Source organism: Heterocephalus glaber, unplaced genomic scaffold (assembly GCF_053883595.1).
Source record: "Heterocephalus glaber isolate CG9 unplaced genomic scaffold, H.glaber_assembly_v1.0 deba00001608, whole genome shotgun sequence".
Lineage (NCBI taxonomy): Eukaryota > Metazoa > Chordata > Mammalia > Rodentia > Bathyergidae > Heterocephalus > Heterocephalus glaber.
The window spans coordinates 41369414-41393844 of record NW_028258379.1 but is presented as its reverse complement, the minus strand read 5'-3'; the positions used below and the strand labels follow the sequence as shown (position 1 = coordinate 41393844).

Here is a 24431-nt window from a genome sequence, read left to right as displayed (position 1 = left end):
ACACTGGGCTACACCCCCTAGCCCTTTGTTATTTTTTGAGACAGGGTCTCACTAAGTCACTAAATTGCTCAGAATAGGTTTCAGCTTGTGGTCTTCCTACCTCAGTCATAAGCTGCTTCTTAGGAGAATCTTTTTTTTTTTTTGAGACAGTGTCTCACTATATAGTTCAGGCTGGCCTCAAACCTACAATGATCCTCCTTCCTCAGCCTCCCAAGTGCTGGGATTATAGGCATGTGCCTCCATGCCTGGCCTTAGGAGAATCTTTTAAACTTAGAGAGAACCAGGTAGGGTGGCACATGCCTGAAATCCCAGTCCTCTGGGAGGCTGAGGCAGGAGGATCAAAAGTTCAATCCCAGACTAGGCAACTGAGACCCTGGCTCAATGGAGGATGTAGTTCAGCAAAGGCCCTGGGTTTAATCCCTACTACACACAAACACACACGCACTCACACACGCACGCACGAGGGGGAAGCAGTCATCTGATTTCAGCAAGTTTTTCTAAAAACTTGTGTTTTGGGGACAAAAGCTCACTGTAATTCAGGCTAGGCTTGAACTACTCGCTATTTAGCCCAGGCTGGCAAATTCACGGTTATCCTCCTGCCTTAGCCTCCAAGTGCTGGGATTACAGGTGTGCACCACCAAGCTTGAGTGACAAAACTTGTTTCTGAAAGTGTAGGTGGTAGCTCTGACAGCCTCTGTATTTTCATGTACTCCACCTTCCCTCACACGCCTGACAAACAGCTACAATGGCCTCCACCTGCCTCAACAGCAGTCATTTCAGGGATCAGACGTGGACGAGGTTTGAAGCTGTACTCCTTGTTGTATTGTTTAGTCATAAGCAAGTATTTCTGCAAAGCCAACGGAGTCATTTCTTCTAACGGGAATAATGTGAGCATTGTGTGGCAGCACTCAGCGAGGCTGTGAACTACATCTCCCAGGTGCCCCTGCTGGTCCTGCGCACAGCAAGACCAGCGCCTACTCGCTGCCGCAGCATACGCCCCTTCTGCTTCAGGTGCCAGTGGCCTCGCCCTCAGTATGCGCTGCAGTCACCAGAGGACAGTGTTGGGACTCACAAAGCCCCACAGCTAGCACTGAGTGGGCCTGCAACAGTGCACCGCCGGGCCTCGTGCTCTCCTTGGCCGCCCCCCTGCACCCGGAGCAGGGAGTGGCAGGTGCTCCACGGGGAAGGGGCCACCTGACTGGGGATAGTCCCCTGTGATCCTGAGGAGGGACCTGGATTGACCTGGTGGCCAAGCAGGAGTGAAGGCTGTCTAGAATCCTGTGGCAGTGTCCCCTTGCAGTGGCTGGGGGCCTGTCCTAGCCACTGTCCTAGCTGGGGACTTTGGCAGGGCCGGGACCGGCCCCCAGGTTCCTTCCTACGAACAAGGGAGCTCTTCCAGCCTCCCTTTGACTTCAGTGCCCCAAGATCCTTGAAAGACCCTCCCAAGACTCTGCTGTGGACCCCTACTACCCCAAGGCAGGTCTCCCTGGGTGGGCTCCTGGCCTTCCAAGACCCTCTTCTGGTGTGGGGATTCCCTGTCGGGCTATGGACAGGAGGGCTGATCACTTGTGGTTGTGGGGAGCTATCCCATGCACTGGTGGACTTGGGCAGCCTCTAACCACTAGATGTCAGCAGCTTCCTGTGGGAGGCACGTTGCCCCCCACCCCAGAAAGCCTGTGATGTGCTAGGTGACAGGACAGAGGAGACTTAAGGTAACTACTTGACCTTAAAGCAGTCCAGGTTATTTTGGTGGGAAGTTTTGTCACAGGGTCCTTAAGCATGGGAGACAGAGGCAGAAGAGCAGGGTAGGAAGGGCAGGTACAGAGCAAGTAAGGAAGCTGGAAGATGGAGAAACCAAGGGCTGTTCCTCCCCAGAGCCCTGCCCACACCTTCGTCCTAGCCTAGTGAGACCCAGACCAGCCAGGGAATTCTATAGAATTTAGGTAATGAATCTGCATTGATGTAAAACACCAAGCATGGTGTTTGTTAGAGCAGCAACAGGAAACTAACACACATCCTCTGGATTGTGACAACCAAACTGTCTCCAGGCACTGCCACCTCTCCCAGCACGCTGTGCTACTGGAGAGGGTCATGTGTTCTGTTGGTCCCCATTGAGAGGTGGCGCTTCTCCCCTCCTATCCCAAGCCACCTGCGGCCACAGTAACTACCAGGAAGAAGCAGACTGACATGGATGGCTCTGGGCCTCAGCCTTAAGACCCCAGTGTAGCTGTCATGGGGACCATTACCTGCAGGGAGCCCTCTGGAAAGGACAGGGCTAGCAGTCCCAGCGTCCCACCTTCTGGCTGCAGCCTCAGGCGACACCCACGCCAGGCCAGGAGAACTGTAGAGGTCAGTTAGTCCCTAGTCAGGAGCAAAAATAACAATGGACATGGGCATGGTGACACATGCCTGTAATTCCAGCACCTGGGAGGCTGAAGCAGCAGGGTCACGATCACAGGGAGCTCTCCATCAGCCTGGGCTACTTAGTGAGTTCAAAGCTAGCCTGAATTACATAATGAGACCCTTTCTCAAAAAACACAACAAAAAAGGGGGGTTCCTTCAGTCACTCAGAACAGAGAACTACACAGCATGTGTCACCACAATGTGACCGTTGACACTAGTTCCTATCCGGCATTGAGATAGGACTACATGCACCTTCCTGCCTAGCAAGGGCCTGGCCTAGAGCACAGCACCCCCTTATCCTTGTCAGAGACCTCAGGAGGAGGAGGGGTCATAATGTTCCCCAGGACCCCATGGCTCCATGGCCTGCCCGCCCCCACCCTGGGGGTCTTAAAAACGCAGTTTGTCCCCTATGGTGGACAAAATTACATTCAGAACTGGGGGAGGATGCCCACCTAGGTGATGCACACAGGCTTCCTGAAGGAGGGAAACTTTCAGTCGCACAGTAAGAAGGGGAGAAAGACAGGAGCAGAAGATTTGAGTTGGCCTAGGGGCCCGGAGTCCATGGGCAGCAAGGGCCAGCACTGCCAGGTCTTCGTCTCAGCAGCAGGCTCAGGGATGGTGCTGCCAGCTGGCTGGACGTGCAAGGTAAGGTGGCTGCACAGGCTGGGCTCCTGCCGGGGGCTGGGAATGATCACCTCCTCTCACCTCAGAGCCTGCCACCCCCCCCGCCACCACCCAGGAACCCCAGGGGGCCCCAAGTCAGTCCCTTTGTCCAGAGCACTTCTCCCCTCCCTCCTTTCCTGCCTCCCACCCCAGTGCCCTCTACCTTGGTCTCCCCAAATGCAGCCAGCACTCACCCCAGCTCTGAACCCTCTGCAGGCTCCAGAATCTTGAGACGAAGGCAGTGGCAGCACAGGCCCAGGGCCTGGTGGCCACATCTACAGCCAGTGTCTCTTAGCTGCTTCAGACCCTCTGTGCCCCAAAGGCCTTCTTAGCCCTTGTGCCCTCCAACTCCAGAGGGACTTCCTGCCCCAGGTAGTCTCCTCTGTCCTCACTTGGCCTCTACCCACTGCCCCACACTCTGGGCCTTCAGGGCAGCGTCTAATCCAATGGTCAGGACAGGTGGTGGCACAGACTGATCCCAGGTCCTCATAAGTGCTTGTCACCAAGATTCTCACACGGAGAAGGTAGGCAGCCCAGGGCAGGTGGGTCACATGGCCCCCAGCTTTCCTGGGCAGGCTGAACTCTCCCTTTCCCTTCCTGTTTCCCCCAACATCCCTCAACTAGGCCCCAGGGGGTCTGTTTTCCCCTCTATGGGTGGGCCAGGGGCCCTTGTGGGACAAGAGAGCGCAGGAGATCAAGGAAAGGCGCTGGAGGACAGACTGGGCTGAGCTAGCTCTGAGGAGCAGGGTGGCCTGGTGGCCAGCGCCTGAAAAGTTGCTTTCTGCCAGAGGGCTGCACTCTGGGCCAGGAAGTCACGGAAGGCGTCTTTGGACTCGAGGATCTCGGCGGTTGGGGGCGAAGCACGTCCTTCTCCACACCATCGGACACCAATTCGGCCACGACCTGTGAGATGTCCTATGGGTGGCTGTGGCATCAGGGTCGGGTGCGGGTCACAGGGGAGGAAGGGTCCCCCGCTCTCCCCAGGGCCCCGCCAGCCCTTGCACCTTGCAGTGCGGGTCCTGCGCCCACCCCCGCCCCGCCCCGGCACAGCCAGCCACAGGCGCTCCTCCATGCTGAGGCTCCAGTGGCGGCCCAGGCACCGGTGCTCCGGGGGCTCGTACACCTGTGAGGACAGGGCAGGGTCGGGCACAGGCTGTGCCTGGGGCACAACCAGCCTAGGTGTGACCACACGTCCCGCCCCACCAAGCCCCCTGGAAAATGATCATAAACAGACTAAGGCTAAACAAGGTACACTTGTGGATTTTGGATTCGAAACAACAAAAGGGCAGGTGCACATGCCAGAGGGCCAGGGGCCAGCACTGGAGCCCTGAACTGGAACCCTGAATTGGGGCGGGAGGGAGCCAGGGCGCTTCCCAGGTGGGCTGTCTTGAGAGTCCTCCAGGCTGCCCAGCTGTGTCTGTCGGGGGTGTCCGGCTCCCTTTGGAAGGAAGGAGGGGTGCCACGCTAAAAACAGCGGACGGCACACACTGTACCTTACGTCTTCCCTTACTTAAGAAGTTCAAAACCTGAATCCCCGTGTGACCAGCAATCCCACTTCCTGAGATGTACCCAAAAGCCCTGGAAGCGAAGAAGTGGACAGATGTGTGGACACTTGGTTTCCAGCAGCACAGTTCACAGCGGCTGTGGACACAACCAAGTGTCCACTGCAGGACAAATGGGTAAGGGAGGTGCAGTCCATACACAGTGGACCGTGGATGACCAGAGGACACTGCTCAGTGAGATCAGCATTCACTAGGAGCACGAGTTACAGGTTCCCAACTGCATGAGGTCCCCTGAAATCAGACATTCACTGAGACAGAGAAGTGGTTCCCAGGGGCTGCTGAGCTAAGTGCTAATGGGGGCAGAATTTCAGACTCACAAGCTTAGAAGTTCTGGAAGTTTGTTTCACAACAATGTGGAGATATAAACACTTTACATATACACATATATACATGTGTATGTCTGTATTCCCCCCTCCCCGGCACTGATTTCTGAACCCAGGGCCTTTGTACTGAGTTAAGACTGTCTTGCTAAGTCTCTGTGTTGCCCAGGCTGTGTGCAAACTTAGAATCTTCCTGCCTCAGCCTCCCAGTGTGCTGGGGTTACAGGCATACACCACCACATCAGGCTGAGTAATGTGACTATACTGAGCACCACTGAAGATCGGGCTAGAGATGTACCTTGGTGATGAGCCATGCACTTAGCATGCACAAGACCCTGGGTCCAACCCCAAGCACCATCTGAGTGTGGAGGGAGACATGGGTGTTGTCACGTCTGTAGGGTCTTCTTTTTTATTCTTTTGTGATTCCGGTTTTTGTTTTTTATAATGAGTTCTTTCTAAACCATGTCATACATTTCCCATACTGATACTGCATGACCCATTGTGATATAGGCAGGGGATTTACTATTGGTGGGGTATGCCATGCCCTCCACCTCTTCAGCCAGATGGTTCAACCTGGAGTTTCTTGTTCCTGCGCAGCTCCACAGCATGCCTCTCCTGTTTCTGCAGATGTTCCAATAATAGCACCTAAGTTAGCTTCACAGTTATCCCTGATTTGTTCCATTTTCAGGATCAGCTTTTCCTCTGCTATCTTGCTGAAGTTGTTGTTCTCCTCTAAAGCCTTGTAAAGGACTTCTCCCTCGTGCTCCTTCTTCTCTGCCAACTGTTTCAGCACTTGGGCCTACCGAGACTTTCTTCTTTTTTTGTTTGTTTGGTTTTTTTTGGTACCAGGGATCGAAGTCAGGACCTTGCGCTTGCAAAGCAGGTGCCGGAACCACTGAGCTACATCCCCAGCCCTGAGACTTTCTTCTTTCCTCTGCAGCCTCCAGTTTTTTCTGGATTTCCTCCAGGAACAGGTCTTTCCTCTTTGGAGAAGCTAAAGTTCGAGGGGCTTCTGAGATAGGAGATGGTGGCTTTAAGATCAGCTCAAAAGCCTGGCCAGAAGCACGTTTGTTGATTTGCTTCACTTCCACGTCATCACAAGTGTAGATGTTGATGTTGCAGGGTTCCAGGCAGAAGCAACAGCAGATCAGTGACAGCATAGACAGCTCCTTCATTTTTTCCTTGTAGCCCATTGCTGTTTTAGCCATTGTAGGGGATGTGCAGATGCTGAGCGGTGGCAAAGGCAAAGGCTTTTTAGGTTTTTTTTAAACAAGGTCTCACTCTAATTCAGGCTGGCCTTGAACTTGCAGTGATCCTCCTGCCTCAGCCTCTCATATGCTGGAATTACAGGCATGTGCTACCACGCCCACCTATAAAGTCTTTAGTCTCAAAAACATTAACATCCTGTGAACTCTTTTGAATGAAGCTGCTAGATGGTATGCTCTGGGAGTAGATAGAGAAATAGAAAAACTGAAGTGCCAGGAAACAGGTGGTCCAGAGACAGGGAGGGAGAGAGGGAGTGAGAGAGTTGGCAGGAAGGCCAAGGCCTCTAGAGGGCTGCTGCCAAGGAAAGAGCAGAGTCCCAGGTAACCTAGTATGCACGGCTATCTGCGAGAGCAGAGTCCCAGATACATGGGCAAGTTTGGGAAAGATAATAGAAAACAGAAAAGGAAGTGGGGGGACGAAGAGGACCAGAACTACTGCCTCCAAGGAAAACAAAAGGCCAGACAAGAAAGGCAACATTATCCCTCTGTGGGCCTTTCTTAGCTGTGGACAACACTATAGTCATGACACAGCAAGTGCTGGGACTGGCCTCCACTGAGACCTACAATCCCAGCACCTCGGGAAGATGGGGAAACGAAGGTGTGTGGGGGAGGTGGGGTGCTGAGTCCTCAGTCTGGTGGTAGGCAGTGAGCAGAATCTAAAGTTGGGTGAGAGAGAGCAGGCTGGGCACTCGTGCGCATTCCTTCCTTTTCTTTCACAGTACTGGGGATTGAACCCAGGGGCATTCTACAACTGAGTTACACCCCACCCCTATTTTCATTATTGCTTTGAGACAGGGTCTCCGTTGCCCTGGTTGGCCTTGAACTTGTGATCCTCCTGCTTCTGCCTCCCAATAGCTGGGATCACAGGGGTAGTCACCATACCTGGCTGGCACATTAAGTGGGAACACCTATGAGAGCTGACAGTGGGAGTTTCAAGACTGCTGGTCTAGAGGCCGGAGATTTAGCTCAGTGGTTTTGCCACCTGCTGCGCAGGCACAAGGACCCGAGTTCAATCCCTGGTACCAAAAAAAAAAGATTGCCGGTCTACTTATGTACATGAGTATTTTAATAAAAGTAACAAAATGAAACATTTAATTAATAAGTGATCTAATAAACATGGGAGAACATGCTCAGTCTATAACTCAAGAGAGTCCATGCTCTTAACAGACAAATCAGAAATTCACCTAAGGAGACCATGCTGTAAGCCACAAACAAAATGGATTCTTTCATGCACAACAGATCCCCAGAGCCCATAATTAATTTTGTGACCAAAAAGTAATGTAATTAGAAATTACTACAGAGCCAGGGAATTAGCTCAGTGGTGCCACCGCCTGCCTCGAAAGTGCAAGGTCCCCAGTTTGATCCCCCGTACCAAAAAGAAAAAGAAATCACTACAAAAGTATGAAACACTCCTATTGATAAACATTCTCAAACACCTTTCTAATTCTCTCCTGAGTGAAAAATAAAATCAAGACTGAAATGCAAATTTATCTAAAAATGAACAACAGAGAGAGAAGGACACATCAAAACCCACGAGGGGTAGTCAAGGCCATCCTCCAAAGATAATAGATAGCTTTAAATGTATCATTTAGAGAAAAAAAAACCCAAAACAGCGACAAAGCAACTCATTTGAGAAGCTAGAAAAAGAACAAAAGAAATTCATGAAAGTTTAAAAATGGAATCAGGAAAGGTTAATAAATTAAAGGGAAAAAAGCAGTGGACAATGATCACAAATGAGTTCTTTGAAAAAACAAATAAAACAGAATTACTCTTTCCTGACATTTACCAATTCCATATATATTCTCTTTATCATTTTTGCCAACTGTCATGTTTGGTGACCCTTTAGTATCTTCTTTGGGACACAGACTTTATCCATTTTTCTATCCTCCCCCCATTACAATGAGATCAAAGTTGGCCTGGTGCATGGCAGGCAGACACTACCACTGAGCTGCATTGCATCCACAGCCCCTCTGCTCAGTTTTTATTTTTATTTATTTTATTCCGCCATCTGCCTTGAAAGCGCAAGGACCCGAGTTCGATCCCCGGTACCAAAAAAAAAATCTGCCAGGCTTTTCCTTCAAGGATTTTATGTTTGACCTAAAATAAGCATTTCTCACTCTGGGATTTTACACAGCTCATACACATTTTCTCAAGGCTTCTGTGGTTTGGGCTTAATGCTGTGTATTGTATAGGTAGTGTAAGGCAGGGCTCTACCCTACCATCTTGTAAATGGATAGCTAATCACCTCCAATACCATCTATTGAAAAGTCTGTTTCCTACTGTTCTGAAATCCCATGCTAAGCATAAAATCTCCAGAATAATTCACAGCTGATTTCTGGATCATTTGTCCTAGATTGTGGCTGTATCTCCACCTTCTGTCCTAATACCACATAATTTGATTTTTTTTTTTGTACCAGGGATCAAACTCGGGTCCTTGAGCTTGCGGGGCAGGCAGCGGAACCCCTGAGCGAAATCCCCGGCCCATTACCACATAATTTGAATTGCTAGAGCTTAGAGCAAACAAGGCTTTGCTCTACTTTCAAAATCATTGCACGATCTCTTTTCAAAGTAAGACTTAAAAGCATCTTTATTTTTTCCAAATTATATCTCTTTTTTTTGGTACTGGGGATCGAACTTGGGATCTTGCGCTTGCAAGGCAGGCGCTGGAACCACTGAGCTAAATCCCCAGCCCTCCAAATTATATCTTAATGAATACCTTAAAAATACATTTACTTTTGCATGTCTTTGAACTCTGAGTAAACAAAGTCACACAGCATAGGTAATTCTACAACTTGCTTTCTTCACTCAAGAATGTCTGACAGACCCTCTCTTCCTATTGAGTATAGTGAGGGTCCACACATTCCAATTCCAAAATTTCAAAGTAAATTTGCTGAGTCTGACACCAAAATACAATGTGAACAGATGTGAGGCTGTTCACAGTCCATCTTCATGGCCCTGGGTTGGGTCTGCTTCACTCCACCCACATTCACATACACATTGCTGAATTGGGCTTTTTAGTTTTTTTTTTTTTTTGGTACTGGGGATCAAACTTGGGACCTTGTGCTTTCGAGGCAGGTGGTGGCACCACAGAGCTAAATGCCCGGCCCTGAATTGGGTTTTCAATCCATTCTGATGGTGCCTATCTTTTAACTGGAACATTTAGTCCATCTTCATTTACTGAAGTAAATTATATGGGTAATTATATCTGCTGTGTATCTGGTGTTGTTTGTTTTGCTATTTTATGTTTCTCTTTCCTCTCTTGGGTTCTTCTGGCTCTACTCCTTGTTATTTTTGTTCCATCCTCCCTTCTCCTTGTTGGGACATGGCTCTTCAGTTCTCAGGTGCAAGCACACTGTGCAGGCAAACCCATCATAGCCTAACACTGACAGAGATCTCCATCCTGTTCTCATGGGATACAAGGGACTCAGACTCCTTCAGCTCCCTCACAGACCCACCTGATGTCTATCCTAATCCCATCTTGGATTTCTATGAAGGATGCCCAATGACTGCTGTGCCCATCAGTGCTAATTCCAATTTGTCCACTTTTTTTTTTCCACTGAGATACCTCCCAATCTTTTTTTCTTTTCCTTTTTGAGACAGGGTCACTAAGTTGCTCAGGATGGGCTCACACTTGTGATCCTCCTGCTTCAGCTTCCCAGAGTACTGGGATTATAAATGTGTGCCACTGGGCTCAGCTTTTTTCTTTTTGGTACTGGGATCAAACTCAGGACCTTGTACTTGCAAGGCAGGCACGGTGCCCCTGAGCTAAATTCCCAGCCCTGTCTTTTAAAAAAATATCCTAATTCTTTGTCTATTTCAGGCTAGGATCACTTTCCTGCTCTTTGATGTCTATCCTCAGAATGGAGGTGACAGTCTCCAGGGGGGAAATTCTTTTTTGCTTTTAATTTTTTTTGCCCTCTTTGTAAGAGATAATTTGGCTGGACATAACTCAAAAGCTGATTATGATTTTTCTCTTAGCAGAAGCATGCCATCCTTCTCTATAACAAGTTCCCTGACTGTCAAAAGGCAGCTTCAGTCTCTCTGTTGCCCCTCTGAAGGGTCTCTGCCTTTCTCCACTGCTTGTGAGGCCTTGTCTCTGGAGTTCTAAATTGTTGGGTTTTTTTGGTACCAGGGATTGAACTTGGGTCCTTGCATTTTCGAGTCAGGCAGCGGAACCACTGAGCTACATCCCAGGCCCTGTCTCTGGGGTTCTGCAGCTTCACTGTGACCACACTTCATCTACCCAGCTTGGGCTCTCTGCTGGCCCTCAGGACTACAGTATGATCTTCTGCCTAGGACAGCCAGCCTCCTCCCGGAAGCCTCCCTTCCTGGGAGTCATACCCTGTACCACTCCCTTCCACAGGAAGTGCCATGACCACTGTAACCAAAGGGTATGGTGGGAATGATGAAGCATAAAAGGCACTGTGGCTTCCACTTTGCTCTCTCCACTGGGGGTGGAAGGGGCTGCCAGGCTGTGACCCACATGGGGAGGGATCAGGGCCTCCCACCAGCCTTGGAGGGAGCCACACAAAAGCAGCCTCCAGCCACACTCAGGCTTTCAAATGACTGTGCCTTGGGCTGATCGTAGTGTTCTGACAGACCAAAGCAAAGGCATTTAGCTAAGCAGCTCTCAAATTCCTGGTCTACAGAAACCGAGGCAAAAATACCTTTTGTCTTAAGTGCTAAGTTTTGGGGACAATTTGGTATGTAGCAAAGACAAATAGAAACACTACATGCATTTTGAGTAAAATTTTCCATTTATGAAAAATTTTAAATATATATCGCACTGAATTATTTTTGGGAAACTTGGTAGGTTTAAAACATTAAATATAGCCAAGTGTGACCCTATAATCCCAGCACTCTGAGAGACTAGGCAGGAGGATCACAAGTTCAAGCCTAGCTTGGGCAATTTATCAACTTAGTGAGATCTTGTCTCAAAATAAAAACAAATGAAAACCTAGGAATGTAGCATAGTGCACGGTCCTGGGTGCCATCTCCAGTACCCCTCCAAAAATTAAATGCCCATCCAATAACACGGTACATATTTCTTTATTTTTAAGGGTGCTTTAAACAATTTAACTGAAATGCCATATACTGACTTCCATTTATTTTGATACATCTTGTCCCCAAGGTGATTTAGAGGATCTTCAAGCCAATATAAATATTTCATAAATATTTGGCCATTTGGGTATACATCTGCACAATACCTCACATCTTTCAGCAAGAAAAACACTGAAGAGTAAAGACCTGACACAATTAACTGGGTATAATGAGAATCTGCTCCAAATATTTGTTTCTCTGAGGTAAAGTCACCATATACCTGTTCAATTAAGAAATCCATCCTTACAACACAGGATGATTTTTTGTTTGTTTGTTTTCTGGTACCGGGGATCAAACTTGGGACCTTGCACTTGCAAGGTAGGCACCAGAACCACTGAGCTAAATCCCCACGCCAACAGGATGATATTTTATTTTTAAGTAGGGCTTAGGGGATTCAGCCACTCATTAGGTGCTGCACGGCAGAGCTCCAGCTCCAGCTTATCCCATGAATTCATAGGGAATAGGTTCCAACAACTCAGGCTCCTTCCCACTGGTTCTCACAAAGTATGCTTCTCTGGGTGGGGCAGGCTGGCACTTCAGTTGGACCCAGGTACCTTTTTTCTTTGGCTTCCTTCTTTTTCTGATCATTTTCCTTGACCTGTTTCAGGAAGCTATCTCGACTTTGAGTGTTTAATATGCTCAATACACACATTAATCCTCTTGGCAAGTATCTTGCCCTTAACTTGCTTGTTTACAACAATGCCAACAGCATGCTAGGTAACACTGTAGACTCTTCCAGTTTTGCCATGGTGACATTTGTGTGCCATTCCTTTTCGAACAGTACCCATTCCCTTGATGTCTACAATATCACTCTTTTTGTAGATTTGCATGTATGTGGCCAAAGGAACCCTGTTTTCTAAAAGGTCTAGAGAACATATACATACCGGGTTCCCCTCCTCTTTCCCTGTTTGTCATTTTGGCAAATTACTGGAAGATGGTGGTTCTGGCCAAAAGGCAACATGGTACATATTTCCATAAAGTGTCCCATATGTTATTCAGTAATACTTAGTGTTCCTTGGATAGGTACTGAAGAAGCCAGGAGTGGTGGCACACACCTATAATCCTGGCACTTGGGAGTCTGGGGCAGGAGGATTACAAGTTTAAGGCCAGCCTGGGATACACAGTGAGTTCAAAACCAGCCTGAATCACAGTGAGACCCTGTCTTAACATGCTCCCCCCACCCCCACAAACAGATTTTCCCTCCCTCTCTCCCTTCCTTCTTTTGTGGTGCTTGGGTTGAACCTAGAGCCTTATACATGCTAGACAAGTGCTCTACCACTAAGTGACATCTGGAACACTTTTTTTTATTTTGAAACAGGGTCTAAGTAGCTCAGACAGGCCTTAAACTTGCAGTCTTGCTGCTTCAGCCATCTAAGTAGCTGAGATTATAGGAGAGCACCACTTCACTGGCCCAAGAACAGATTTAATTTTAAGGATTTCATATTTCATGTTGCTACAGTAAATGGGATCCTTTTCCATTGCATTTTCTGGTTGCTTATTTTTAGTGTATTGAAACTAGTAAGCTTCAAATGGTAACCATATAATCAATCTTGTTCTTTTGTGTGCAAAAATGTTTTAACTGACTTGAGATTTTTCTAGGTAGATTATATAGTGCTGCAAACAGTGACTATTTAATCTTCCCTATCCAGATATTTATATTACCTTAGTTTCATGAATGTGGCAATCAAAGCTTTGTAACAGAAATTCTTGTCTGCTAGGTTGAAGCTATCCTAAGTATTCTTATTTTTCCATAGGTTGTTTTGTTTTGGGTTTTTTTGGTACCGGAGATCAAACTTGGGACTTTGAGCTTTCGAGGCAGGCAGCAAAACCACTGAGCTAAATTCCCGGCCTGTTATTTTTCCATAGGAACTTTGGCTGGTTTGTGGGATCAAAAGAGGAAATAAGTGTTTATAGCATTTTTATTGTGATATATAGAACTGTGTAATGTCTCCACAGAATCCTCCTATGCTGGCAAGAATTCTTCTTCATGAACGTATCTTCATTCTTCGGTCAGATCTTCTTCTGGAGGGTTTTAAAGTTTCTCTCAAACAGGCTTTGCTTATTTCCTAATGTCACTCCTACTGTCCAATGTAAGCAGGCCTTCTTCGCTAGTTAATCTCAATGGACTACTGTTCCCCTCCTTCCGAACCCTTGTATTGTGCATGGATCCCAGTCCATTCTTCCAGACTGTCCAGGACAGTCACACAGTCTTCAAGTGCTTCTTGGCTGCTTATTTACCACTTGGGAAGATGAGGCCAGCATTAGGCACTTGGGCAGACAGAGCGGTCCTGCTTCTGCTGCCTTCCTCCCCAAACTTTCCTTCCCAGTTCTCCGTGCTGTGGCTCCCATCTCCCTTCAAACCCTCTGCAGTCACATCACTGGACTGTAAGGAAGCACAAGTGCTGTGTCTGGAGCTCTGCCCCCTGCTCTGGGCTGGATACCTGGGGACTCTGCTGGGGGAAGCCTCCTTGGCCTGTGGCCTCAGTCCAAGGTCGCTGCCTTCTGTGAACACACGTCCAGCCCTGGGTGTGGAACTGGGACCCATGTCAAGCACAGAAGAGGAGGTGGCTCTGAGGGCTCAGACTTGGAAGGCAGAGGGACACAGAACTTATGTTAGGTGGGCTAGCGTGCCCTCAGGAGGTGACGCCTGAGAGGAGGCCAGCTGTGGGAAGACCCAGAAAAAGAGTATTCTGTACCTGGGGGACAGAGACGAGACACCTCGCAGGACAGAGTCAGAGATTACAGCCTGGGCATCCCTCAGGGCCACAACAAGCAGCAGGGCCAGAGAGCAGAAGAGGCCCAAGAACACTGCACAGGAGCCAACCCCAAAGGTGGGCCAGGGTGTCACAGATGCTGCAGCAACCCCTTGTCCTCAGGCAGAACCCTGGTGTCAATCCAGTGTCTCTCCACATCCCTGCCTCTTCAGCTACAGGGCCCTGTGGTTCTTCCCTTATCACCTCATCACTTGTCCAGGATGGAAGCCACACATCCCTCTTCCTCCTGGGCAGTCTTCAGCAGGTGGTTACACTGGCGCCTGGGGTCTAGGCTGCCTGTCATACAACGTTGGCCTCACAAAAGCTGAGGCATCTGCTGCCTGGTTGCTACACCGACTGTGCACCTGGCAACCTCTCTGGAACCTTGAAGGCACTGGGTCCTGGAGGACATGCCTGGGAGGGCACAACGTGGCCACATAGCTTGGAGCTAGCTTTGTCCCCCTCCACTTCTGGCCCAGTGAGCACATGTGCAGACACATCCACTGCGGAGCATGGCCTGGCAGGCTCCCCTCAGTGGCCTGGCTGCATGGTCTGGAGCCCCTTGAGCACTTGTCTGGTCACAGCCTAGACCATCTAGCTGGGCTGAGACCCTTCCCTAGATATAACCACACAGGGGGCCTGGCTTCTTCTGCTTGTGGAGTGTCCTCAGGTCTGTGCAGCTGTGTCTGACCCTCTGGCCACTACTACTGTGTACAAACCACACTCACTGCTTGCTGTTCAAGGGTGGGAGACAGGGGATTTGCTTCCAGTCTGGGGTTGTCACAAGCAGAGATGCCATGGGTGTTTTAGTGGCAGCTGACCCTGGTAGGGAGGGTACTATCCATGCCGTGGGGACCTCGGTCTCTCTGCCACTTCAGGATATCTCTCCTAGAAATGGGAGGCACTGGGTACTGACAGGCACAGTAAGGGCTGAAGCAGATGTGCCCTGCAACCTCTGCCTGGCCTCAGGTGGCTGCTCCACTGTCCCCAACAGGGGTAGACAAAAGGGGTGCAAACTATCTTGGTCCCCATATGGGCAACAGGGAGAGACAAACCCCTTGCCCCTCACACAGTACCTCTCTCTCCTGGGGCCTAAAGGCCTCTTCTCCACACCCTGAAACCACCCCAACCCCCATCCCCGCCTGGATTTCCAGAGAAGCCTCCTGCTTACCCAGTCCTGCGTCTGCAGTCCTTGCGCAGCGCTGCTCTGGGTGCTTGGCTGGCCCCAGGCCGCCGCTGGGCTGCGAGGGGAAGGGGGCTGCCTGTACTCCTCAGGGCACTGCGACTGCCACGTCCTCCCTGGGGGACACAGCTGCCTGCTGTCCATCTCTACTCCCTGCGGGTGAGTCTGCACCTTGGAGCTCTCTGGGAGGCGGAGCAGGATAGAGTGGGGCAGGGTCCCCAGCTCTCAAGGCCCCTTGGCAGCAAAGTGAGGCTCTGCTAGGGGCATCTTCCAGGCCCTGACTGGACCCTTGCCCCTCAGTGGGCCCTCTGGGTGACCTCCCACGGCTCCTGCCTCCCAGGTGTCAGCTAATGCTGCCATTCTCTGCCTCTGTCCTGCTCACTGCACGACCCGACCAGCTTTTCACAGCCTGACACCCTGTCTAGGATCCCTGGTTCCCGCTTCCGGGCGCCTGCCCTCAGCCGCCTCCCTACTGCGACCTCGCCTCCATGCCCACACCACACCTAGGACCCGGGCTCCAGCCCTCCTTCTGACCGACTCACCCGGTTTGCTCTGTGGAGGGTACAACTAGAGAACCGGGGAGTGCCCCCGGGAACGGGAACGCGTGGTGGGGTGGTGGGGCGGGGTCTGTGAGGTCCAGCGGAGAGGGGCGGAGTCGTCGGGATCGAGGACAAAGAGGGGAGGAGCCTGAGGGGGTCCGGAACAGAGAGGCGGGGCCTGTGGGGTGGGGAATAGAGGAGGGCGAAGTCTGTGGGGTCCCGTACGGCTCACCGAGAAAGCCCGGGAGACACCACAATGCCGAAAGGCCCAAGGGGCAGGGAGCCTTCCCTCTGGAACTTCCGCTCAATGCCTCGCCCCGAAGCTCCTGCTTCCGGTCCCGCAACCCCCACCCCACCCCGTGGTAGAGAGGAATCCGAGCAGCGAACGCCAGAGTGCCCTCAGTTTATTAATGTCGCGTCAGCACCTTAGAGTCGTCCACATGGGACAGATTAGCGTCTATTTACATTAATCCTGCTTCCCATTTTAAAAATCAGCAACACGTACACTGTAGACACCAAACAGTCACTTCGAGCTGCGAGCAGGCCTGGGCCCACCTTGGGACCTCGGGCCCTCTTCAGGGCAAGGCAGCCAAGGCGCCGGGAGGGACAAGGCCAGGGTCAGTGGCGGCCTGCCCAGGGGAGCCTGGGGCTGTCTGGGCGAGACTAGTGAGGCCAAGAAGCCAACTTCGAACAGGAAACCCACCCCCACGGCCACCGCCACCGCCCTGGTCACATCTGCTGTGGGACAGACGGCTTTGGCTTCTCACCCCTCCAGAGGTCAAAGTGCTTTTCCATGAATCCTTAGAACAGCTCCACGAGGTAGGGAGGGGAAATGTGACCATCCCTCCAACTGATGGGGAAACAGGCAGTGAAGGGAGCCTGGCCCAGGCCTCCACTTGCACACTTCACTGACACAGAGCCTGCTGTAGTAGGGACCGCATGGCACTTAGTGCAGGACAGATGGGGACTTGCTCTGCAGGTCCAGCCATGGGCCAGTTGCTGGATGGAGGTTCTGCCCAGGGGCTCTCCTTACCTGAGCAAGGGTGTAGCTGTGGGGCCAATCGTAGGGCAGATGGTCTCCAAGAAAGGGCTGCCCACACTGGGGAAGCTGGGCAGCTCTTGTGCCCTAGAGGCTAGATAGCCAAGCCATATCCCTTTCCTACCAAAGGTGACTTTTACACTTGATCTTAGCCAAAAGGCCGAGAAGCGATCCAAAGGTGACTTTTAGGAAGAAACTGGATGGGATGATAAAACAGGCCCTGAAGCCAGAAGGCCAGTGCCCCCAGCACTTGACACTGAGCTAGCCTGATCCTTTCCCAGCTCTTCAAAGGGCCCTGCAGAGGGGCTGTCTGCTAGGCAGTGCCTCAGGCTCCAGTCATAGGTGAAGGGGGAAACATATCACCAGGGGTTCATGGGAAGGACATTCTCAGACTATTCAAGGCCTGCACCCAGGGCACTGGGGCAGACCCCAGGCCTAGTCGCTAGCCCCATGGCTAGCACTGACAAATTCAACTTTGTTCAGCCACCTGGGAAGGGAGCAGGTAAGCAGGTTTGTCATGGCTAAGGAAATGGGCCATCCTCTCCTCAATAAGATGGGGGCCCTCTATGACTTCACCAGTCCTGAATTTGGCACTGTTTTCTGAGCAGAGTTTTATGCAGCCCTCAAGATACCAGGCCCAGAGCTTCTGGAATGGCCACTAGTGTTTGTGGCAGGGCTACCATTTCCAAGGAGGAGGGAGCCAGGTGGCTTTTCCTAGGTGATCCCAGGTGTGGATTTGGCGGGAGAAGCAGCACTGAGCTGCTCCCCCAACCCTGTCGGCCTGCTTGGGCAGGTAGTCGGGTAGACAACCTTCTCCTGATGCATGGGCAGCTGGGGGCAGGGCTTCCCTCCACAATAGGATCCTAATGTAACATGCTACTCTCAGAAGCATGGCCAGGAGGGTCCTCAGCACTGCAGGGATACCTGGGCCCTGTGACAGGCCAGCCTGCCTGACCCTTCGCTGGCTACACAGTTGCTTAAGGTCCTGCATATGCACCTGCTCACCAGTTTACCAATCCTGAATCTCACCTCAGACACCGATATGACCAGTCCTAGACACTCCCAGACAGCAGGCAGGTGAGGGTCGGTGGACAGTGTGGCAGAGCAGCCTGGACACTGGAACATTTGTGGGGAACCCCTGGGCCTGAGAGACTAAGTCTGGGCCAACTCACTCTCAGACCAATGAGGGGATGGGGGTGAGTAGGGCCTGGTGGGGACTTCAGGAGAGCAACAGCTGTTTGGGAGCTGCACAGTAACATGTATGTGAAAGCATTAGAAAGATCTGCTACTATAAAACCTCTGCCAGGAGGCTGGAGTTTATTTGGAGCCCCGTGTGGGTGGTGTTGGGATGGGGGGGATCCCTGCCAGGAAGCTGAGCGTCCCTGCAACCTTTGGCCTCTCACCACCAAGCTCTGAGCTCCCTGAGGAAGCAGTGTCCTGGCTTCTAGAAAGGGGAGGACACAGGCAGAACCCTCCTTGCTGTGGGCTCTGGGGGGCTCCTGTGGCTGGAACACATCTTCCTGGGCCCTCAGCCTTGAGTTGGCTGGGCCAGATGTCTGGTTAATAAGCAGAGCAATTACTCAGCACCCAGCAGGGAGCTGACCTTAGTTTCCGGCTGCGAGCACATTTCTACTTAAGACTGTTTGTGTTTTTAAGGATCTGTCTTTGTAGTAAACTGAAATGTTAACAGAAACCTCAGCCTCTCCACGGTTCCATGCCGGCCCCTCCGTGACAGGGGCTAGAAGGTGGCCTTGGAGTGTCCGAAGATGCAGATGGGGAAGTGCTTCACATGCGAGGACCACTGGGCGGCCAGCTGGAAGAACTTGACATCACTGCACTCCACGCCGTCGATGAGGACTGTGGGAGAGGGCTGCCTGACCACCTGCCCGCCCAGCCCGCCCAGCCCACCACCTTCCTGTGGGCCAGAAGGACAAGGGCCCAAAGCTGGAGGCATAGACCACCTGGGAGCCCTGCTCACCAGGCCTTTTCTGCTGCCTGCCCTCCAAAGCCAAAAGCCCGGCCAGCACCTCAGCCAGAAGCTACTTGTCCAACGCTCTCCTCCCCACAGGGGTCAGGTGTGAGACCTGCAAGCCCTGCTGAAAACACTTGCATCTGGAAGTTGCTGTGGCTAGACCAGGATGACTCCCACCTGGAGGCCACCAGACACAGCTCACAGAAAGGAGAACCCAGAGAGCTCCATGCTCTAGATCAGTTCTTTGGGAAGACCCTCTGTCAAACACTTTGAAATGCACAAATCAATTTTTGAAAAATACAGAAAGGATTGAAAAATTACTTGAATTCCAAAAGCTTTTGATGCACTCAAGTGCATGCTTCATCGGAATGTGTTCTGAGGGTGAACTGTGTAATGTGTTTCACCACAAAATAAGCAGTTTTTGTGCTGGATTTAAAAAGTCACCCCAAGAGCCACCCCTCCGCTCTGCTTTTATGTTTTATAGATGGAACCAAATGAGACCACGGGTCACAAACCAGACCCCTAGCTGCCCAGCTGCCATGCTCACCCCGCAGCATGTTCTGCTGGTGCTTGGCTGTGCAGATCAGGCGGCTGATGCCCTCGATGCACTGGCTCTTGGATTCCACATCTTTGTCTTTTGTTTTCTTGGGCAAAAACATCACTGGGAAGAAAAGGGCCCTGCTGTGTCCACTGCTCCCTCAGGCCTGGCTGGCCAGAGCTCCTCAAGGCAAGTAGGACAGGAGGGCTGCTCAGACCCTCCGTGTGCCCGGGCCCAAGGGGCCTACGTTGTCCAGCATGTTTTGCCAGTCCCCACTTGAGGTCAGCCCTGGGCCCCTCGAGTTTACTGAGAACTACACATGGGTGTGCTGGTGGGTGACGTCTCCCTGTCCCCAACAGTCACCAAGGGCCACCCTCTCCCACTGTCCAGCCCTGCTCAGCCCACCCCCCACCTCACCCTTCTTGTTCTTCTCCTTGGTGACCACGGTCATGGACATGGTAGGCGTGGCTGTGGCCTCGCCACTGCTGGGCAGCCTGCTGACCTGGAGGGACCGGAAAGTGCACTTGAGCGTGTTTTTGGTGGTGAGCAGGTCTTTCTTCTCGGCATCCCTCTTCCTGTCTGCAGGAGGTGCTGCTGTCCAGTAGTCCACCTGTAGCCCCATGAGTTCGGCGCCGACACCCTGGCTGTGAAAAGCAGAGGGAGGTGCTCACACTCACAGATGCCATTCTGGAGATAGCAGCACTGCTGTCACAGGCAAAAGTGTGGCTGGCACCTGTTCCAACTTGCTGGCCATGGACTACAGAACGCTCCGTAGGGCCATCTGCATGCAGGCTGGGTGGGATGCCTGTCTGTGCCTCAAGGCCTGTGTACAATGGGGGGGCCCAAACCCCCAGTGAAGCCTGGCTCTGTCTGGGTGAGCAGTGATCGAGATCCAGGTGGTCTGGCAGCTGCCCCCAGGAGGATGTCTGAGCTTATAGCTGCCCACATCCTTCAGGCCCTTTCGAAAGAACTCTCATGAGCAGAGCTGTGGGCAGGCTCTGAATAGCCCACACGCATTCGCAATGTAGTGACTTCTGTCCCATGGCACACAGTGAAAAAGCTGGGCCGACCCCATGTTCTGGTTGCAAGTGGCAAGCCAGGACCTTGGCCACAGGGCTCTGATGGGCTGGATACATGGGGGTGGGTGTCACCTCAGAACAAACAGAGTGATGATGTGCCATTTACCTGGGGGAGGATAGGCCTCCGCTCACCGATGGGGAGGACGGTGGGGTGGGTGAGGCCTCCTTGGCTGCGGGCGACGTGGATGGTGGGGTGGAGGAGAGCACACTGGGGCCCGAGGGGGTTGCATCATCTGAGTCACCTTTGGGAGGAGTCATAGGCCATCAGTGAGGCTGTGGCCAGGCCTGGGGACCAGGATCTGAGATGGCCGTCAGCTGCTCTGCTAGTAGGGCAGGGAAGAGGGACAGGCAGAGAAAGGTAGGCCAGAGATGGCAGAAGGTTCTCTTCCTTGTTCAGGAGTTCTGCATGGCCCAACTCTGAGCACAAGTGGCAAGACTGGACCTGGCCCCCTTAAGCTCAAGATACCACTAAGCTTCAGGACTACCTGTCCCAAGGACCACTTACGTGGGCCTCAGGAAGGAAGTTACCTGATGTGGCAGATGAAGGTTCCACGATCCCAACCTTCACAACCTGGAAAGCAACAGACACTGCTGGAGGCCATAGTATGTCAGCCACCCCCCGCCTCTGCCCTGCCCAGTCCCTGTCTTTGAGCTCAGCCATGCAGGTTCACATCCCTACTGCTGCCATACAACGTGCTCAGGACACAGGAGAAGCCCGTGTGACTGGCTGCCAAGACCAGGAGGCTGGTGTGAGGATCCCTACCGCCCAGCTACAGAAGTTGCCCCAGAAGCCTGTGTGACAGGGCTGAGTGAAATTGCGCTAAATCTGTACTATCCAGAGTGGTGGCCACCCACTTTGAGGCTGTGTCACTTCTGAGTGAAATGTGACAATTCAGGATCTTAGCCACATGGTGATGGGTCAAGTGCCCAAGAGCACAGGGCACACCTGTCACCACACAAAGGCCTCAGGGAAAGGCTGCTCTATGTGAATTTTGTCATTCCCATGGGTCACCTGCCACTCATATCCCTCACCTGCCTAGAGGCCATTGGCCTCACTACTGTAAGGTCTCCCAGTGGACCTGCAGCTGTAGGATGTATGATGGTAGGGCGCAGGCTATGCAGATGGGGCAGGAGGAAACAGGGTGCCCTTAGTCACCTGCAGAGGGAGGATCCATAGCCTCAGCCCAGTTAGAGAAAACTGGCTGTGCCCTCCATCTCTCTAGTTCTTCTCCTGAGCTGCAATGCTGCACCAGCACCATCTGGCCCTATGCCAGTGCTCACGACAGCGTGGAAAAATGGACGTAGGCCCTTCCTAGATGGGTCTCACCCCCTCAAATATGGGAAGAAAGCAGTGGGCCTAGCAGGGAGAATCTGAGGCAGTCCTGGGCTCACATGGAGAAGGGGCTGTGGAATATGTGGGCCAATGCAAAAGCGCTCTTAGGAAAGGGATCCTGGCCCCAGCATCTGGCAGGGACAGTAGTGGTACTTACCCCAACAAAAGGAATGAACCTCTGGGAGGACTCTTCATCAGGGCTAAGAGTAAGGAAAACCCAGTCATGCTCCCCTGGCACTGATGCCATCTTTCTCCTGGCCCTGTACTTTGGCAGCAGCCCCAGGACAGGGACCCATCCCTTAGCCCCAGCCCTGGCTCACCCTGGCCTCATCCCAGCTTGACACCTGGATACCCTGACAAGCCACATGCAGAAAGGGAGAGGGGTCTCTACAGCTGGGCAACCAGGGTGAGCCCACAGTTGGGGAGCAAGGGACACAGCACAGGGCTGACAGAGCTCCACTCTTCCATCCAGGCACCTACCACACAGGTACCAGCCAGCTCAGCCCAGGCCTGTCTGCTCATGCCACCCACCAAGCTGGTTCCCTGCTGGACCTGGAGCCACACATGCCCCACAGACCTCAGACCTTCTGGAGAGTAGTCTGAGCCTTCTCCACCAACGGTGGGGGGGGCGGGGGCGCTGCCCCAAAGTCAGGGTGTGGAAGTTTCCTCTTTGTTTTTTTTTTTTTTTGGCACCGGGGATCGAACTCAGGTCCTTGTGCTTGCGAGGCAGGCGGCGGAACCACTGAGCTAAATCCCCAGCCCTGGAAGTTTCCTCTTGATGGTCTGGGAATTTCCAACTGCTCAGGCCAGGGGTACCTGTGGTGGGTACCATCCAGCATATGGCCTTCTAAGAGAGCAGCCTCTGCAGGGAGCAGGCCTGGCAAGGCCCATGGACAGCTAGCCACCTGCCCCAAGCACCAACTCCATCTCCATCTCCTCAGAGGCTGCTGCGGGCAGAGGATTCAGACGCATGGGGTGCCCACAAGTTGGGCCAGCAGCACTGGTGTGGGCCTGGCCAGAATGCAGGCCCAGCTGCTACCAGCTGTGGCAGGTCTTTGCAGGGGGGGCTCTGTCTGTCTTCCATCTCTGCTCCCAAGACCTGGCAGAATCCTGAGACTCTACATCTACAGATTCTGTCCGTACCACTGAAGGTGACAACCAAATTCTCAGTGTTCATGCCCTCTCTAGGGAAAGCAAAATCAAGAGAACCACCTGGTCTGTACATCTCAAACAACAAATGATCTGAAAGCTGGGCCCAGCCTGCTACAACCATGGCCCTAGGCACAAAGGGTGTCTCATGGGGTGGCCATCCACATGGGTTATCTCCTGTCCCCTTGGGTAGGAGATTGGAAATCTCAGTGACACTTGAGTCATTTTGGGTCCACAAGATCAAAGTGGCAGGCAGGTGGTACTGGTCCCCAGCATGTGGGGAACTCCAACTCCCAGAGCCATCTGCCCTCTGCAGGGACCCCACAATGGTGGCAGGACAGCCTCTTGTCCATGCTCTGCTCTGAGTTACGAGGGGCACAGCATGGCTGACCAGGGCCACATGTGGCCGAGACACGGGAGACGGCACGACATGAGGAAGCGGCTGGAACTCAAAGCCAAGCTGCGTCCTGGAGCATGCAGACACCAGCATAGGCATGACAGGGGTGACACCGGATCGCCACAAGGACCCAACCCCAGATGTGGAGGGGCTCCCAAACTGTAGCACATGGGCTTCTGGTTGGGCTCCTAAGACTGGCTACAGTACAGAGGGTGATGGCCGAGGGCCCAAGAGGCCCTCTCACCCCACACCAAAGGCAGGTGGCCCTTGGCTACCTAGTCTGACCTCAACCCAGCCACCCTCACAGGATGAGCCCTGCTCTTGCCCAGCGGGCACGGTGTGTGCAGGGATAGCACAGGCAAGAGGACCTCAACAGGGCTGGGCAACATCAGGCAGGGTTCTGCTCCCTCCCCAGAATGCTGGGCCTCTCGGGCACCCATCCCCACCGCGTGCCGGTGTCACCTCTGTGAGGCAGTGGGGTGGGAAGGGTAGGGTGGGAATGCAAGGTCTCCTCAAGCCTCATTCTGCTGTCTGCAAGCCAACCCTGACAGAAGCTGCAGCCACTGGGAGGCAGGACATGCTGCAGATTCCAGGGACCACTGGCTGCACAGCCAGGGGGCCAGGACATGGGGTGGGGGCATGTGATGGCTGGTCTTTTTCTGACTTGTGAGGCTTGTTTAGCAGGACAGTTTGGGTGCTCAGAGTCCGCCCATGGCTGGAAGATGGCATGTTTGGACCCTCACACTCCCTGTGCCAGGGTGAGGGCAGCTTCCCCAGGAGAACAGATGACCTGAAGCAGGGGCAGAAGACACAGTGTGGGACCCACCTGGCCCAGGAAAGCACTAGGGGTACCTGGGATTATGCAGCCTGAAACATCCAAGTTTCCAGAGGGTGCAGCCAACCTTGGGGGTAAAAGTGCTTTACCTCATGTGGGGATTTCTGGGATGTGGCTGCCTCCCCAGGCAAACTACAGAAGATACCAAAACTTCCCTCTGACTTCTGCCGACTCTGGAGCCAGACTCAGCTGAAAAGACAGTGGCTTGAGGCGGGCCGCCTTGTACCAGCTCTGTGACCTCCCCCAATGATGTCCCTGAACAGTGGAGACCAGCACTGATGCCTCCCTCTTGGAGCTGTGT

At 52.5% G+C, this 24431-nt stretch overlaps 2 protein-coding genes and 1 pseudogene across 7 annotated transcripts in view; all 3 read right to left on the bottom strand.

The window, feature by feature from the left end:
* Positions 1–2369: 2369 nt before the first annotated feature.
* On the bottom strand, positions 2370–15474 carry Tex22 (testis expressed 22). Its single transcript, XM_087195710.1, is given in 5 exon segments — positions 2370–3900; positions 3903–3981; positions 4071–4109; positions 4112–4189; positions 15238–15474. Coding segments are annotated over 5 exon segments (492 nt in total). The 5' UTR covers positions 15394–15474; the 3' UTR covers positions 2370–3760.
* Positions 4333–15229, bottom strand: LOC110345578 (stathmin-2-like; annotated as a pseudogene). Its single transcript, XR_015445218.1, has 2 exons — positions 5862–15229; positions 4333–5749 (listed from the first exon to the last, which is right to left on the bottom strand). The product of XR_015445218.1 is annotated as a stathmin-2-like (transcript).
* A 702-nt stretch (positions 15475–16176) lies between the features above and the next one.
* The window catches only part of Pacs2 (phosphofurin acidic cluster sorting protein 2), a 59531-nt gene continuing 51276 nt past the window's right edge, over positions 16177–24431 (bottom strand). For all 5 annotated transcript variants that reach the window (XM_013066080.3, XM_013066081.3, XM_004836827.4 and 2 more), the window contains 6 exons: positions 21907–21949; positions 20945–20987; positions 20523–20658; positions 19755–19981; positions 19347–19460; positions 16177–18684 (listed from right to left, as the gene is read on the bottom strand). In XM_013066080.3, the coding sequence (XP_012921534.1) occupies positions 18566–18684; positions 19347–19460; positions 19755–19981; positions 20523–20658; positions 20945–20987; positions 21907–21949 (682 nt within the window). In that variant the 3' untranslated portion in view covers positions 16177–18565. The remainder of the gene's footprint in view (positions 18685–19346; positions 19461–19754; positions 19982–20522; positions 20659–20944; positions 20988–21906; positions 21950–24431) is intronic.